We start from the raw sequence: 16,977 nt of genomic DNA, 5'->3' as shown, positions 1-16,977 counted from the left end.
TAATTGCTCAGCAAAAACGGATGTTATTCGTAATGTATTAAAGCTTTAAAGGCCCTGGTGTGACTTTTGAATCATGAGACTTGGAACTGTGTTCACTCCAGCTTTAGGGATGAACGGGTGTGATCAATGCTCCACCCAGATGAGCCTTCTGAATTCAGGTTTAATGATTTCAAGCCCTGCGGGCACTGTCTAAACACCTTTCAAATGCCTTTGAAGTCAAAAAATTAAAGGGCATAATCCATTGTTTAAAGTGTGTAAGAATAAAAGGAATTAAGTAGACCAGTAACTGCATGCCTTTATTTTTTTTTTATCCTCAGCCTACATTCTAGAACTTTGTCTCCAATTGTCTTGGCATCATGCCTCCATTCCGTGTTGTCCATGGAAATTGGGTTTTAGTAATGTGAATTCTTGGGTAATTTAAGAGAAAGACTACGGATATTCCTTTCTATGAAAGTCAGTCTAGTAACCTGGTACACAGTTCATTTTCCTGTGTCCATCTAAGGGATATTGAATATATATTTTCTGGTTTATGGAAAGTCTTTATGTCCCGCTTATGACATAAAGTGAGGTTTGCTTTGTTCCATAGAGATGCTGTCCTAGAACACGCTGCTCTGATTTGGAAAGGTCTGTGCTTCAGTCTCCTTGCAGAAGGATCACTGGTACCAGGAACTAAATTGTTTCTGACAGTGGAATATAAGGCTTTGTAAAAAAAATATATAAAATCCACCAATCAATCAGATAATATCTAGATAAGCAAACAAGTTAATTTATTTAAAATATATTGGAAAAAAATTAGGCAAAATCAATTCTCTAAGAAATCCCAATGACATATTATGTATCAATCTAATGTTTTTTTATTTACTTTTTAAAACTTTTTATTTTATATTGGAGTATCGCCGATTAACAATGTTGTGATAGTTTCAGGTGCACAGCAAAGCGACTCAGCCCTACATATACATGTATCCATTCTCCCCCAAACTCCCCTCCCATCCAGGCTGCCACATAACATTGAGCAGAGTTCCCTGAGCTATACAGTAGGTTCTTGTTGGTTATCCATTTTAAATATAGCAGTGTGTAGATGTCAATCCCAAACTCCCTAACTATCCCTTAGCTAATGTTTTTAAATTCTCAAAGAATTTTAAAATATGGAACTTCGCAATTAAGTGCAATGCAGCCCATCAGCATTTAGTACATGCTTTCTTCACGGATGTATGTGTGCATGGAGCATCTGTGTGAATGCGCAAGTACATTCTTTTTTAAAAAATTAATTTATTATTTATTTTTGGGTCTTTGTTGCTGTGCACAGGCTTTCTCTATTTGCGGCGAGTGAGGGCTACTCTTCATTGTGGTGCGCGGGCTTCTGATTGCAGTGGCTTCTCTTGCTGTGGAGCACAGGCTCTAGGTGCGCGGGCTTCAGCATTTATGGCACACGGGCTCAGTAGTTGTGGCTCGCGGGCTCCATAGTGCAGGCTCAGTAGTTGTGGCGCACGGGCTTAGTTGCTCTGCCACATGTGGGATCTTCCCGGACCAGGGCTCAAACCCGTGTTCCCTGCATTGGCAGCAGGTTCTTTAACCACTGCGCCACCAGGGAAGTCCACAAATACATTCTTGTACTGGAAGCTTTGTTTCAAGAAAGCTTAGCATAAAAATATCCATTTGTTATTGTTTGCACTCTTTTCTACCTCAAAATCACAGAAGTTATTAGACCTGTCACAAGATTTTGTTATTTAAAATATTTATTTAAAAATGTAAAAAACAAACAAAAAATGGGCTTCCCTGGTGGCGCAGTGGTTGGGGGTCCACCTGCCGATGCAGGGGTCACGGGTTCGTGCCCCGGTCTGGAAGGATCCCACATGCCGCGGAGCGGCTGGGCCCGTGAGCCATGGCCGCTGAGCCTGTGCGTCCGGAGCCTGTGCTCCGCAACGGGAGAGGCCACAGCAGTGAGAGGCCCGCGTACCGCAAAAAAAACAAAAACAGAAACAATATTAGAGGCAGTTATTCCCACTATTACAGGGCTGCTTTAGGTTTTGAAATGATTTGGTGAGGTTAAGCAGATAGCTCCCTGAGTATATTTAAATGATTCTATTAAAATGTTTTGATCCACACTTACCTTCTCAATGAGTTATACCAGCAAATAGTAAATAGTAGTCTTATTAGTTGGTCCCTGTCCTTTTTTTTTAAGAATTTTATTTTATGTTTTGGCCACACGGCTTGTGGGATCTTAGTTCCCCGACCAGGGACTGAACCCAGGCCCTCGGCAGTGAAAGTGCAGAGTCCTAACCACTGGACCGCCAGGGATTTCTCGACCCCTGTCCTTCTAATGTCATTTACAATTCATTTATTTTACAAGTTTTACAAATTATACCAGCATACTTATCCATGAAACCCCAGAAAGCTAATTTAGTTTAGTTTGGCAAATCCACACTCTGTGACTGGTTTTCAGTTTTCTCTCCATCCTTTTTTGGTGCAGAAGCAGATGAATTTTACTTCTTTAGTTCAAGCAATGCTTTCAAATAGCTATAGTGTGAAACTATACCTCCCAAAATACTGTATCATCTGGGCAAAATCTTATGGAAGAAAGCCAGACATTGGATTCCCATTTCACCTAGAATAAAATCCAAATTCCTTGACAGGACTGAAGGAGCGTGTCATCTGCCGTCTGCTGCCCCTTCTCATGCCACGTGGCACACCCGTTCTCCAGCAATGTCTCTTTTGGCTTGGTGCACCAAAGATACTGCTTTCCATGCTAAGGCTTTGAAAATTCTGGTTCCTCCGTCTGGACCCCTCTTTGCCCATCTTCTTGTATGTCTGGTTCTTTCTCACTTTTGTGTCTCACCCTATCTATCACCTCCCCAGAGTGACCTTCCCGTACCATCCATCTAAAGTGGAGCTCTCAGGGGATATATGTATATGTATAGCTGATTCACTTTGCTGTACAGCAGAAACTAACACAACATTGTAAAGCAACCATACTCCAATAAAAATTTAAAAAAAAATGAAGTACAGCTCTCATTGGGAAAAGGGTACAAACTTTCAGTTATAGGATAAATAAGGTCTGAGGATCTAAATGCATAACATGGTGACTCTAGTTGATAACACTATATTGTATTTAAAAAAAGTAAATATGTAAGGCGATGATGGATGTGTTAATTAATTTGATGGGGGCAATCCTTTCACGGTGTATATCAAACAGCACATGATACACTTTAAATATTGTACAATTCTATTTGTCAGTTATACTGCATTAAAGAAGGAAAAAATAGAGCAGAGCTCTCCCCTCGCCTCCCCCCACAGTTAGTCTCTGTTACAGACCCTATTTAATTTTCTTCATATCCCTATCATGCCGCTCTTGGGACTCATCCAGGTTGCCCTGCCACACGCTGCATTTCTGCCCAACGTCAGACTCTGGAGCCTTTTCAGAGCCTTCTTCACAAGCCTGAGCTCCAGAGAGGGGAGGGCTGTCACTGATAATACATTATTTATTTCATGAAAATTCTGACCTTTTGAAATGAAGCAGGATTGGATGGGATTAGTGTGACAGCATGTTGGTAAGAAAGGCGTGTGAATCACGAAACTAAGAAAAAGGGAGAGGGTTTCCCTGGTGGCGCAGTGGTTAAGAGTCTGCCTGCCAATGCAGGGGACACAGGTTCGAGCCCTGGTCCGGGAAGATCCCACATGCCGTGGAGCAACTAAGCCCGTGCGCCACAACTACTGGGCCTGTGCTCTGGAGCCCGCGGGCCACAACTACTGAGCCTGTGAGCCACAACTACTGAAGCCTGTGCGCTTAGAGCCCGAGCTCTGCAGCAGGAGAAGCCACCGCAATGAGAGGCCCGTGGACCACAACAAGGAGTGGCCCCCGCTCTCAGCAACTAGAGGAGGTCCACGTGCATCAGCAAAGACCCAGTGCAGCCAAAAATTAAATAAATGAATAAATAAATAAATTTTTAAAAAAAGAAGCTAGGAAGAGGCAAGGAAGGATCGTCTCTAAAGCCTTCAGAGAGAGTATGACCCTGTCACACCTTGATTTCACACGAAGAGCCTACAGAACTGTGAGGGAATACATTTCCATTGTGTTAACCACTATACTTGTTGTCATTTGTTACAGCATCTGTAGGAGCATGATACACAAGGCCAGCATGATTCTGGATTAGAATTACCCATTTTGTTGTTTTTCTCACTAGTGTAACCTCCTTGAGGACAGGGACTATATCTGGCTTATTTATCCTTAGTTACTGAGCTCCTGGAGCACAGAATGTTCCATATTAGATATAAAATAAATATTAGTTCCATAACTGAATAGGAAAAAAGTTTGATTACCTGAAGGAAAAAGGTCCTCTGAAAAAAAAAGAGAAGAAAAGTTTTTAGGTTGTGGGTCAGAAAGGCAGCAAAATTCAAAAAAGACTATCTTTGTGTCACCAAGAATACCAGATGACAATTTCTACTTAACTCTTTTTGACTATGATAGTTGGTGTATGACAATTTTTTGAACAGATCAGAGCCCATGACACTTTCTCTCCCTTTATTTATGTTTAAGTCCCAGGCACATTCTAGGAGGAGATCATGATTTCGTATGTGATCAAAACAAAATGGATTGCTCTGCAACTAAATCTGCATTCTAATTAAATTAGCCCTTATACTTTGGAATATTTATTAGCTTCACAGTAGCCAGGATCTACATATAGGTAAAGCACTTCACTGTTGGAAAACTTCAATCTCCTGAAGTTTTCCCTCTGTTCTGGGCAGCCACACCCGCTTTATTGCATCCTGAAAATCTTCTTTGCTTCTTCCAAATTTTTCTCATCCATGGGGGGCTTCCTCTGGCTGCCAGGCTGCAAAAACTTCTTCACGGCAGGGAGATTGCTGACTCTGGTTTTCAGGGCCTGCAACGCACAAGAGCACAGCTCAGAGTGCAGCCAAAGACCAGCCCCGTCGTGAGCACAAACCAGGGACTCTGAGACCCTCCCAGAAAAGGGCCAGCCGAGGCCCCTCCATCAGCACCAGGATGAGGCTGGACACAGACACCTAGTGAGGCAGGAAGATAAAAGCATAATAACGTTTTCCCCAGAGATGTCTTAGTTTAAGACTTCACTCAGCTCAAGTCTTCCTCATGTTCTTCCTACACGTAAATTCTGCAGACTCACCCTGTCGTGCGATACGAGGAAGAGTAACGTGTCTCACACGACAACACAGATAAAGGCTCCAAGATATCAAGACAGGAAGGTATAGGGGAATTGGGCTGGAACTGAAGACAGAAAACATGAAAGGTAGACAATGGGGCCAGTAAGAACCAATCTGCCCTCGGAGAGAGGGAGAGATGGGGAGAGAGAAATGAACTTGGAAGAGAAGGAACAGGAGCTGAGGGGAAGAAATGAGATGGTGGCAGACCTGCGCAGACAGACTCACGTAAAGAAAGAGGAGGACACACCTGGGAGGGAGGGAAGCAAAGGGGAAATGAAGAAAGAGACTGAAATGGAACCGGGGCAGAGAGAGGCGCTAAGCCCTGGGTCTCTCTCCTGGGAAAAGGCAAGTCATTCTCCTTGGGGCAGCGACCATCTCCAATGTCTTTGGCGTGACCAGATTCTTTCCATGCCCCAGACCAAGGCCTTGGAGTGAACTGTGGAGACCTGGGGGCAGTGAGGCCTGGACAGTGTCAGGGACCCTAGCATCACAGTCCCAGGGTCCAGAGAGCAGATGCCGAGGTGGGAGATGTGGGCTCCCCCCAAAGGCTGTGAGAGAGCTCACCTTCAGCAGAGGGAAGTTGGCCAAAAGGCTGGGGTCCAGCTCTTCCACGTAGTAGAGAAGTTCAACCAGGTGGATGTCAGCCCTGCTCAGCTTGTTGCCCACAAGATAGTCTTGTCCATGACCCTTCAACACCTGGCGAATGGAGGGGTCAGATCAGGAACACAGGCCCGGGCAGGCTGGGCCCAATGCTCTTCCTCTGTCTCCCCTGCCCCACTTCCCCCTCTGTGCCTCACTGGGTGGGTGTGGACCTTCAGACCTTCTGCTGCCCCTGGATCAGTGAGACGGGCCAGGTGGGTCCCTGCTGTTCCCTCCTCAACCTCAGCGGAAGCCAGGACACCATTTTCTTTTCCTGTTCCCACCTCGCTGTGGCTGCCTTACTTGCTTCCACTATATACACCGTGTTTCTGTTGACCTCACACCCTAAAGCATGCCGCTCTGAACTTCATGATGCGGCCTTTCATCCATCTCTCTCTCTCCCCTCCCCCACCTTGGGCAGTGATTCCACCTTCATGACAGCTTTCTACCACCCTAAGCAAATTATTGCAGAGTCTGTATTTCTTCTCTCCTCTTGTCTGCTCTCCTCATTTCCTGGTCTCTCCCTCTGGAACCTGAAATAAACCTGGGTCAACCTGAATTCCCATCTCCCTGACAAAATCGACTCTGACTCCTATTCCACCTGTCTCTGTCAATAACACTGTGGAATATATTATAATTTGCATGCTGGACTGTCTAGGGGTGATTGCACTTAATGTTTGCAACTTACTTTGAAACACCCCCCAAAATAATATGTTTGATCAGAGGAGAAAAGGATAGGGAGATACATGATGAAGCAAACATAATAACAAAATACTAATTTTTGATTCTAGGTGGTGGGTATGTATGAGTTAATTGTACATCTCTTTCAACTTTTCTATGGTTGAATTTTTCATAATAAAATATTGGAAAAAATATATGATGCTTACTTAAAATATTGCAACAATATGAACATCATAGAGGCAAAAACACACATATCACCACCAAGTAAAGATAATAACATTTTGGCAAATATCCTCCCAGACTATGTATGAATATAGAAGTATAGCTAAAAATTAAAGAACATAGTAAGACATCAAATGCTATTTTGTAATATACATTTTTCATTGATGTTATCATGGGGGTCTTTGATTTCAAAACACAGATGTACTTAAACTGCAATGACTATAGGGGTTTCCACCATGTGAATGTGCCTAAACTTTGAGCACCATAAAGCCAGAAGAATGTAGTTTCTGATTACTATTATTCACTCCTTAACTAGGACCTGACACATAAGCAACGAATTAATACTTGTGAAATGAAAGAATGATTTAAACTTTATAAAGATGAGGGTGTTGGTTAAGCTTTTTATTTTTATGTTAGCCTTCTGCATCTCTTACGATCATTTTTTTTCAGTTCATGATTCTTGTTTAGCATGATTTCAGGTAGTTTGGATCTTGAGGTGTTCTCCTCTTACCTTCAAAGAGAAACATTAACTAAGATATATACTACATATAATGATGGAACATTATTTTCCTGGTTTTGTATGATTTTCTTCAAAAGTCTGAGAGCCATGTCCCCAAACTTTGTAGATTATTTTTCCCTGAACAACTTTTCTTCTGATTCTTCCTCTCCACCACTCTGCCCCCATCTCTGTTTAGATACATCTCATCCATCCCCCAAACAGTACCACATTCTCCTGATGGGTAGGGTCTCGTATCTCCCTACACATGGTACCAGAATATTTTCTGATGCATCGCTGTCATTGTGCTCCTCTTGGATCAAAGCCCCTGCACTGTGTTCTGCAGGATCCATGTACTCCAGGCTCTAGTGTGGCTCTCAGAGTTTCCATAGTCCAAGCTCTAAGTATAAGAATTCCAGATTGGGTCTGAGTAAATCAAAATTTTGCTGACGGGCTTCCCTGGTGGTGCAGTGGTTGAGAGTCCACCTGCCGATGCAGGGGACATGGGTTCGTGCCCCGGTCCGGGAAGACCCCACATGCCGCAGAGCGGCTGGGCCCGTGAGCCATGGCCACTGAGCCTGTGCTTCCGGACCCTGTGCTCCACAACGGGAGAGGCCACAACAGTGAGAGGCCCGCGTACCGCCAAAAAAAAAAAAAAATTGCTGAAAAATTATAACTTGGGTAAAACTTGGGTACAATTCTTCCTCGTAGTCAATTTTTATAAAATGCCCTAGAGTCAGGGTGCTACATTAGTATTCAGAAAGGCTCACAGAGGTGAAGGTCAATGCCCCTGCAATGCCAAGCACTATTTTTCTTTGTTCTTTGATCTCAGTGCCAAAAACGCTGAACAGTCCACTCACTTTTTCAAATGCAGGAAGATAACGGTTTGTTATACTCTCTTTGATCTGGCTCGTCTTGGCATCTTTCTGATCAGGTGGGCACAGTGGCAAATGCATGATCATTTCACCCAGATCTGCCACACCCTCTGCATACATATCAATCCTGAAAGACAAAATGACCGAATTGTCAAATGTCTCCTGTGTTAGATTTTACAGTTTAGAATGGGTAAGGATGGGGCGTCAGGAGGTGGCAGAGTAAATCACCCCCACTGGGTGCATTTTTCTATGTCAGTCATTTAGTTATGATTTTTCTTAAATTTAACATTTCATTCTAGAGCAAGCCATCGAGGAAGATATATGTCTAATATTTTTGTTATATACATGACCAAATGTAGGGACAGAGCATATCAGTGACCTGTCCAGAGTCACAGGCATGAGAGAAACGGGTGGAATCACTGCAGGTAACCACTGAGACCATGCCTAGGGTTTGCCGTCTCTGCTGTGGTGTGTTCTGTGCACAGTTAGTGTGATGAATTAGTAACACCTCAGTCATGTCCAGAGAGAGTCCTGGCACCACGGACCTAGCCATGTCCCTCTCCCTGTCCCATCCTGTTACACTACCAGGACCCTTTAGATGCCCAACCAGCACTTCCTCCAGTTATTTCCCATAGAATATGGTTCCACAACCCTCTTCACATATTGTTGCCCAACTCTAGCCTTGTTTGCATTTCTCAAGACTCCACCCAAAATATCCCCCGAAATCGTGCGTTTCTTCATTTTGTTCCTACAGTATATATTCCAGGTAATTTTGCTGTTTTTCTTCCAAACATGGTTTCCTACAATAGTCTTTTTAAATGAAAGCTTTATTGAAATATAATTCCCATACCAGAATGTCACCCTTTTCAAGTGTAAAATTGTGTGATTTTTCTTTGTAAAGTCACAGCATCCTGTACCATCATCATACTCTAATTCCAAAATATTTTCATCACTTGCAAAAGAGACGCTCAGTGTTTTTTCAGGCATTCCATGTTCTTCCCTCCCTCCAGCTTCTGGCAAACACTAAACTGCTTTTGGTTTTACGGATAGCAATGTTCTGCACATGCCAAACAAATGGAATCATACAGTATGCATCTTTTGTGTCTGGTTTCTGTAAGAGAATGTTTTCAAGGTTCACCCATGTTGTGACACGGATCAGGACTCCATTCCTTTCCATGGCCAAATAGCATTCCACTGTACGGATGCGCCTGCCTTTGTTCATCCATTCATGGACATTTTGTTGTTTCCACTTTTTGAATATTACGAACAATAGTGCTATGAACTTTTGCGTACAAGTTTAGTGTGGTTGTATTTTTAATATTTTTAATTCTCTTGAGTATATTCCTAGTAGTGGATTGCTGAGTTGTATGGTAACTCTATGTTTAACTTTTTGAGTAACTGCCACATTCCATGATTCAATCATGGGGTCCCATCACAACACAGAGGAGACCCCCCCAAATATGGCTGTATTGAATAAATCTGCCTGCTACAAACTGATATTAAAATGTTCCAGATAACCCTGGCATCATGGGCTCCGTCTCTGCAAACCCTTGTCAAGTGGCCAGTCCATATAAAGGGCTGATAAATTAGGTTCCTGGTTATCATTCTTATAATTTCTGAAACTGGAGAATCACCTTGTCTAGATACTTACCTTCTGAGGTTTTATCCTCTAGACACTCAGACAGTTTGTCCCTTGTTTCGATCCCTGTGAACACATCCTGCTCACTCAGGGAAGGACCTAGATTGTTCTTATTAATCATTAATGAAAGAACAGAAAAAATACCGTACAGGGCTCTCTCTTTCATGTCTTTCCCATAGAGGTTGTATTTGGTGGCAATGTAGCTGAGAATGGCTCTGGTCTGCACCAGCTTCATCCCATCAATTTCAACCATGGGCACTTGCTGGAACATCAAACTCCCTTCTTTTGAAAGAAGAAAAGAAATAGAGTGAAATGTTGGATGAATCATACTGTTAAGGTAAACTGAAACATTTTATGTATCAAAATTTTTGTTGAAATGACTGAAGACATAAAAGGAAACAAAAATTTTACCTGGTAAAATTTCCATGGAAATACCTTTTAGCTTCCTGTAATCCTTTTGCTTATCAATTTGCCTTTTTCTTTTCAATCTATTATTTCAGTTAACTTTTTATTTCCCATTCAGAGCATGGTATGTCCCTTTATTTTATGTGTTTGATTTGTCTTCATGGATTTTTAAGAAGAATGTAGGAGAAGTTCCACCAGCCAGTTGCCAAGTCAAAAGGGAAATTCTCAAAGTAAGTCTCATGGGGTTCATGGCATTAAGGCCAGTTCTAAGAGAGACTCCTACATAGAGTGTTTTGTACGCCCTTCAAATCCCACCACTGGATGGTGTGCAGGACAGGCCTGTTTTCCCAACTCCACCGATGCTGGTCCTTGCTCTTTATCTCCCTCCTCACACGTTCACCTGGACTTTGAACTAATTCAACACCACCTGGTTATTTTAGTCTGCAATATTGCTATGATATTACCATGTCAAACCTGTCAGAGAAAAGAATTCACGGCAACTGCTGGGCCTGTTTCTCCCCTCTTCTTTCTAATGCATTTGCTTTCCTTGGGTGGGAGGGCTGTGTGGCATCCTGGACTGATACAGTCACTCGCGGTGCAGAAAGGCAGGGAGTGCACAGAGAGGGCATTCACAGGGCACCGCCCGGGCCGGCTCCTTTAGCAAGTACTCAGAGTTCCAGCCCTTCCTAGTCCTGAGTGAGCTGCAAGACCTGCTCAAGAAGCCCCACCCCTTACCTTTAACCATGCTTCTCCCTCTCCACTGACCCCACTCCCACCATGCACACACATGGCATTGCTGGGGTTCAAACCTCAACTTATGACTTGTACTCGATCCTCCCATCAGAGGAATTTAGTTTCTTGGTCTTACCATTTCTTAACTTATCCAAGTCTCCTGGAGTTTTTATAAATATCTCTTCAAACTGGAAAGCAGAAACAGTCAATGAGTTTTTGTTATTTCACTCCATAACATTATTGAGCTTGAATGACCAATGTCGGGTGCATACTATGGAGAAGCTAAGATTTCCGAGTTTGGCAGGGTACACAGAGGACGATGCTCATGGCCATTTGGAAATCTGGATTAGAGCCACCAAGATAAAAGCAGGGGTTGCAGCACGTAATTGCTTATTTTGCAGCTTCAATTCACCTCCACACCGTCTCCACCTCTGTCAATCATTAGGTTGTGATTTGGAAGGGGGAAATCACTGGAGGGAAGGGACTGAGAAGTCCCTCTAGTTATGGAGTTTTAATATCTCTGGAAAGCCCTTCTCTCCTTGTGAAATCAGAACAAGGTATTGAGTGTCCCCCAGCACGCAGTACCCCTGGGGCCACTGACCCCCAAGATGCTGCCACCAGGGGCCTCTGCTGTATATTACCTCCCTCCATTCAACTTTATATTTTGAAAAGGGGTCTTGATGGTGAAAAGTTTGGGAACTGGGAGTTTCTAACTTGCTAAACAGTTTATTGTGGCTCTACATGATCCCATAGGGTCAGACTATACAGAGAGTGAGGTGTGTGGGCAACAATTTATAAAGCACCCAGTTCCAGATAACATAGGGGGTGGTGGGTGGTCAGTGTGGAAGGGTGGCCGAGGTAGGATGGAACTTGCTGGTGGGCTGTTGCTTGTGAGACCGACGGAGATGGGGTTGTGAGGATCTGCCTCTGGGCCCAGAGAACCCAGAAGTTCTGACCAAGAGCCTCTGGTAAGCCTTGTCTCACACCCTCCTCAGTCAGGCTGGGCTGGACAAGAGGAGGCCTGGGATGCTCTCAGCATCTCCCCCTACTTCACCTTCTGTTGGTGAACTCATCCTGCCCAGGGGCTCTGAACACAGGGGCTTAGGTAAACATGCTGTTAGGAGGCTAAGAGAGCACACTAGAGGTTCCCTTTGCAGGATGCCACCTCACCTGAAACCCTCCTTTACTGCTTGCTCTCCCCTCAGGGACCAAGTCTCCAGCGTCTGTCCATGACTCCCTCCCCAGGAAACCCGCACAGAGTTGCTGTGTCCCTCTGACCTGGGCTGAGAAGTGCTTTTCTCAGAGACACCTCTAGAGGGAAGCACTCAACAGAGTCCCACACTTGCTCCTGAGAATATGTCATTTTAACACTTTAAAGTGCTTGTGTGTCCTCCTAGCTGCTCCCACCCCTCCTTTAATCACCCACTTACTTGTCTGCATCCTCACTAGACTGTAAGCTGCCTGAGGGCAGGGACTGTGTCTGTCTAGTTCACCCCCGTATCTCCAGGACCTGGCAGGGAACCTAGCATTTCAAGGTGCCCAACAAATTCATTGCTGAGTGAATACATTAAATCTAACAGAGAGTTTGTTACAATCCGCCCCTCTCTGTATTTCTGGTTTATGTTTTAACTTTAATTACATTTATTTTCTAATATGTATATTTTTGTCTTTTTGTTATGGACATTTGTAGCATACAGAAAAATGAACAGCAAATTAGCATAATCCTCCTTGTACCCATCAACCAGCTTCAATAATTGTCAGCTCAACCCAGCTGTGAGTTATCTATATGCCTACCCCCTCTCCCCTTCGTAATAATTTGAAAGAAATCCCAGATACCTTATATTTCAACTTTAAATAGTTCAGTGTATATTTCTAAAACATTAAAACTATTAAAAATAACCACAATACATTATAGCACCTAACATATTTACAAAGTTTACTAAATATCAACTGATATTTAATGTTCATGTTTTTGACAGCTGTATAAATGTGATAAATAATATTTTATAATTTTAAAAATCAAAATCCAAATTAGGCCCACACGATGTGATTAGTTTCTTAAATTTACTCTGTTTATTCTCTCTAATAAGAAGACATTTTAATAACATATTAGGACAAGTCTGTTTATCTCTTAAATAACTGACAGATTTGTTTTAATGCAGAACTCTTAACAGGTCATTTAGTATGAAAAGTCCCCTAGCTTATGTAAGAAAAGTACTTTGATACAGTTAATTTAGATTCAACTTCAGATGAACAAACTCAGGACCTACCTCTACTCCAGCTGCAGCCAGGAGCCACCGGATGGCCTCCATTCTGCCCCGTCCATTGAAGTAGTGAAGCTTGGGTTTCCCCGCCATGATGGCAGTCTCCTGGTTTCTCTAAACCTTAATGGATGAATGAATGAATGAGTAAATGAATGAACAAAGAATAAAACCACAGAAGCAAGATGTACTTTATGATATATGACTGAACAGCACCAACAATGCTGAAGAAGTATTGGCCTCCTTTGTCGCAGAGTCGGAAGAGTCCCTGGAATGTCTGCCTTGGCCCAAATTCCCACCCCCGATAGCCAACTGTGGGAAACTGCACCAAACCATTGTCCAGTCTCCATTGGGTAAAATCTGATTGTCTTGGCAGGCTAAGAGGTGAATCTGTGGTGAGGATGCATGGCTGGGGGTTTGGGAGCAGAACAACTAGAGAACTAGTATTTATTAAAAACCTCCTAATGGGCTTCCCTGGTGGCGCAGTGGTTGAGAGTCCGCCTGCTGATGCAGGGGACACGGGTTCGTGCCCCGGTCCGGGAAGATCCCACATGCCGCGGAGCAGCTGGGCCCGTGAGCCGTGGCCGCTGAGCCTGCGCGTCCGGAGCCTGTGCTCCGCAACAGGAGAGGCCACAACAGTGAGAGGCCTGTGTACCGCAAAAAAAAAAAAAAAAAAAAAAAAAAAAATATATATATATAGTTATATATATAGTTATATAGTTATATCTATTAGTGAGGATGGTTGAGAAAACTAGATAAGGTACAAAAAATTCATAATAGGGACCAGGAAATCCAATTTCCCTCCTGCTCTCATTTCCTGAGAGACAGGCGAGTCTCTGAGCACACCGGATAGCCCACGCGTCTTCTTTCTTCTGTCTGTATCTGTCTGTCTATCTACATCTATCTATCTATCTACCTACCTACCTCTTGACCCATAGCTCCAGTAGGAATGAGACTTTATACATATCCAGACTTTTTTCAGCCAAGTTATACAATGGCTCCCTTTTTATTTGGCTTGTGTGAAAGATGAGTGATGTTCACTGATTAGTTAACCTGGAATGCAGGAAGTTTCTGGCGAAGATTCAGTGCAGTCTGGCACAGCACTGAACACAGCCTTTCGAAACCCCAGGACCGCAGCTAACCCCTGGTTCTGCCCCTGAACCATGCACCCCACCTGCCTTTCCCCTCAGGCCTGGCCCCAGCCCCACTCACTCCCTGATCTGGACAACTCCGGAATCTGCTGGTCCCCCAGCCCCTTTGCATTCGTTCCAGCCATGGCAGTGGGTTCCACCCACTGCTTTTTAGAGCAGGAGCTCAGGGTCTCACTGTCAACACTTGATGGAAAAGATCCCTTGTCTCCTACCTCCTGTTTCTTCCCTGGAAATGCAGACATTTCTCTGATCCTTCTTGAACACCTTGTTTCTGGTTGACGTATAAACGTATTTCCTTCTCTTAACAAGTTTCCTTGAAACTTCCTCAACTAAGACTCATTGGGCAGTTTCCTGTGCTAAGAAATGATGGCTGCTGGGGAACACGACAGGAGCCTGATGTGGTGGCTGCCCTAAAGGGGTTTAAATCTAGTCAGAAAAACAGGTTTGTAGACAACTGACAGCGCATAAAGGGCCCATCAGTGACTTCACTTTATTGGTTCTACCCAAGAACCATGATTCTCTTAGCCAAGCAGGGCAGAGCAAGGGGAACGGCTGTAGGCTGAGAAAGCAGAGGTTGCTGCCCACCTGCCCAGGTGGCCTCAGCTCCACTGCATCTCAGCCTCCAAGTTAATGACTCTACCCCACGTGTCATGGGATCCAAATGCTGCTGTCTGTAGCATCTTGCAAAGTGCTTCTCGTTATTGCTGTATCCATATCTTCTCTTTTCAGTCTCAGATACTATAATTCTCCCGTGAATTCATCCTGCCCTGGACAGCTCTAGGACTTCCACGGGATCTCACTGAACCTCTCCTGTCTAAGGCCTTTGTTTTTTCCCTCCAACATTAATACTTATAACAGTGCATTGTTCACGCCTATATTCCAATTTGAATGACTTGTACCTTCTAGCCAGGTGGATTTCTATATTTTTTCAAAGCTAATTCTCTGCTCCCGTATTATCTAGTTTTCCCATCAAGACTTCCTTTGGAGGTTTGCCATGAGTTGCTTAAATCCCAGAGAGAGAAGGGGAATTGCCACAGCCCACTCTAATTTTCTGTTGACATTCAGACTTATTCCCATTTTAATGAATCTTAATTTTGATTTTTCACAGCCCACACAGTATTACAGCATCACAATTTGCACTTGTGAACTGACTACTTCTACAGAGAAAGTTACCCCAGCATAAACACCTACACTCTCTCACACACCGGTCATATTCTCCGATTGTTTAAAATGCTATCATTCTTTTTTCTCCTCGTATCATTAATTTTTCTCAGATCTAAATTCTCATGCCTAGGTTTCTAAATTCTTCATTTTTACATTTCTGTAACGATGTATCCAACAGCAATGGACTAAAATTGTCCCCTAAGCACAGCAAGAAGGCACGATGTGAGTATAAAACAGTTTTTCTTGTGCTATGAGCACACTATACAGATGTATAAAATCAGTACGTACCTTATGAAAGTCTGTCTCCCACTTGGCTCAGCACCTCAAAGCCAAGTCCACATGTGTTTATAAGCTGTTGTTACAGTTGACTGAACTCCTCTCTGAAGCAGGGAGAGTCGGGTTAGGGAAAAGCCCCTCCCACAGCATTCAGGGCCACTGGTTCCATGCTAGATTTAAAAAAAGAAAAATGATGAGTCATTCCCTTATCATGATACAACTGGTTAATATCTTTTCAAGGTCGGCAATTAAATACAAAATTTCAGATTGATTGGACCCTTTCTGCCAGTAAGTGAAATATTGAAGTATGGCTTTTTTTTCCTTCAGTTTTTTTTTTAACTTTTTTTTTCTTTTTTAATTGAAGTTAATTTACAATGTTGTATTGGTTTCAGGTGTACAGCAAAGTGATTCAGTTATACATATTTACATATATATACATATATATATTCTTTCTCAGATTCTTTTCCCTTATAAGTCACTACAAAATATTGAGAAGAATTCCCTGTGTTATACAGTACATCCTTGTTGGTTATCTATTTTATATATAGTAGTGTGTATATGTTACTCCCAAACTCCTAATTTATCCCTCCCCAACATTTCCCCTTTGGTAACCATAAGTTTTTTTTTTTTCTAGGTCTGTGGGTCTATTTCTGTTTTGTAAATAAGTTCATTTGTATCCTTTTTTTTTTTTAGATTCCACATATAAGCAATATATTATCATATGACATTTGTCTTTCTCTGTCTGACTTACTTCACTTAATATGATAATCTCTGGGTCCATCCATGTTGTTGCAAATGGCATTATTTCATTTTTTTTTACATAATGAATTTTATTTTATTTATTTATTTATTTTATTGGGGTATAGATGTTTTACAATGCTGTGTTACTTTCTACTGTGCAGCGAAGTGGAGTTCCCTGTGCCCTGCAGCAGGTTCTCATTAGTTACCTATTTTATATATATTAGTGTATATATGTCAATCCCAATCTCCCAATTCATCCCACCCTCCCTTTCCCCCTTTTGGTGTCCACAAGTTTGTTCTCTACATCTGTGTCTCTCTATTTCTGCCTTGCAAACAGGTTCATCTGTACCATTTTTCTAGATTCCACATGTATGCATTAATATATGATATTTGTTTTTCTCTTTCTGACCTACTTCACTCTGTATGACAGTCTATAGGTCCATCCATGTCTCTACAAATGGCCCCATCTTGTTCATTTTTATGGCTGAGTAATATTCTGTTGTGTATATGTACCACA

General features: G+C 42.8%; 1 protein-coding gene across 3 annotated transcripts; it reads right to left on the bottom strand.

Moving 5' to 3' along the window:
• Positions 1 to 286: 286 nt before the first annotated feature.
• On the bottom strand, positions 287 to 15,869 carry LOC101328837 (glutathione S-transferase A2). Of its 3 annotated transcripts, XM_033864095.2 has the most exons (7): positions 15,732 to 15,869; positions 13,138 to 13,251; positions 11,004 to 11,055; positions 9,880 to 10,012; positions 8,077 to 8,218; positions 5,743 to 5,874; positions 713 to 4,880 (listed from the first exon to the last, which is right to left on the bottom strand). In XM_033864095.2, the coding sequence occupies exons 2-7, from the start codon at positions 13,222 to 13,224 to the stop codon at positions 4,755 to 4,757; spliced, it is 672 nt and encodes a 223-aa protein (XP_033719986.1). In that variant the 5' UTR covers positions 13,225 to 13,251; positions 15,732 to 15,869; the 3' UTR covers positions 713 to 4,754. The 3 variants fall into 3 exon arrangements, with proteins under 3 accessions (XP_073666721.1, XP_033719987.1, XP_033719986.1); XM_033864096.2 differs by lacking the exons at positions 11,004 to 11,055; positions 15,732 to 15,869 and having other exon boundaries at positions 707 to 4,880; XM_073810620.1 differs by lacking the exons at positions 11,004 to 11,055; positions 13,138 to 13,251; positions 15,732 to 15,869 and having other exon boundaries at positions 287 to 4,880; positions 9,875 to 10,985.
• Between the last annotated feature and the right edge of the window lie 1,108 nt (positions 15,870 to 16,977).

The sequence above is a fragment of the Tursiops truncatus genome, chromosome 10 (genome assembly GCF_011762595.2).
Source record: "Tursiops truncatus isolate mTurTru1 chromosome 10, mTurTru1.mat.Y, whole genome shotgun sequence".
NCBI classification, from domain to species: domain Eukaryota; kingdom Metazoa; phylum Chordata; class Mammalia; order Artiodactyla; family Delphinidae; genus Tursiops; species Tursiops truncatus.
This window is presented reverse-complemented; position numbering and strand designations above follow the sequence as displayed.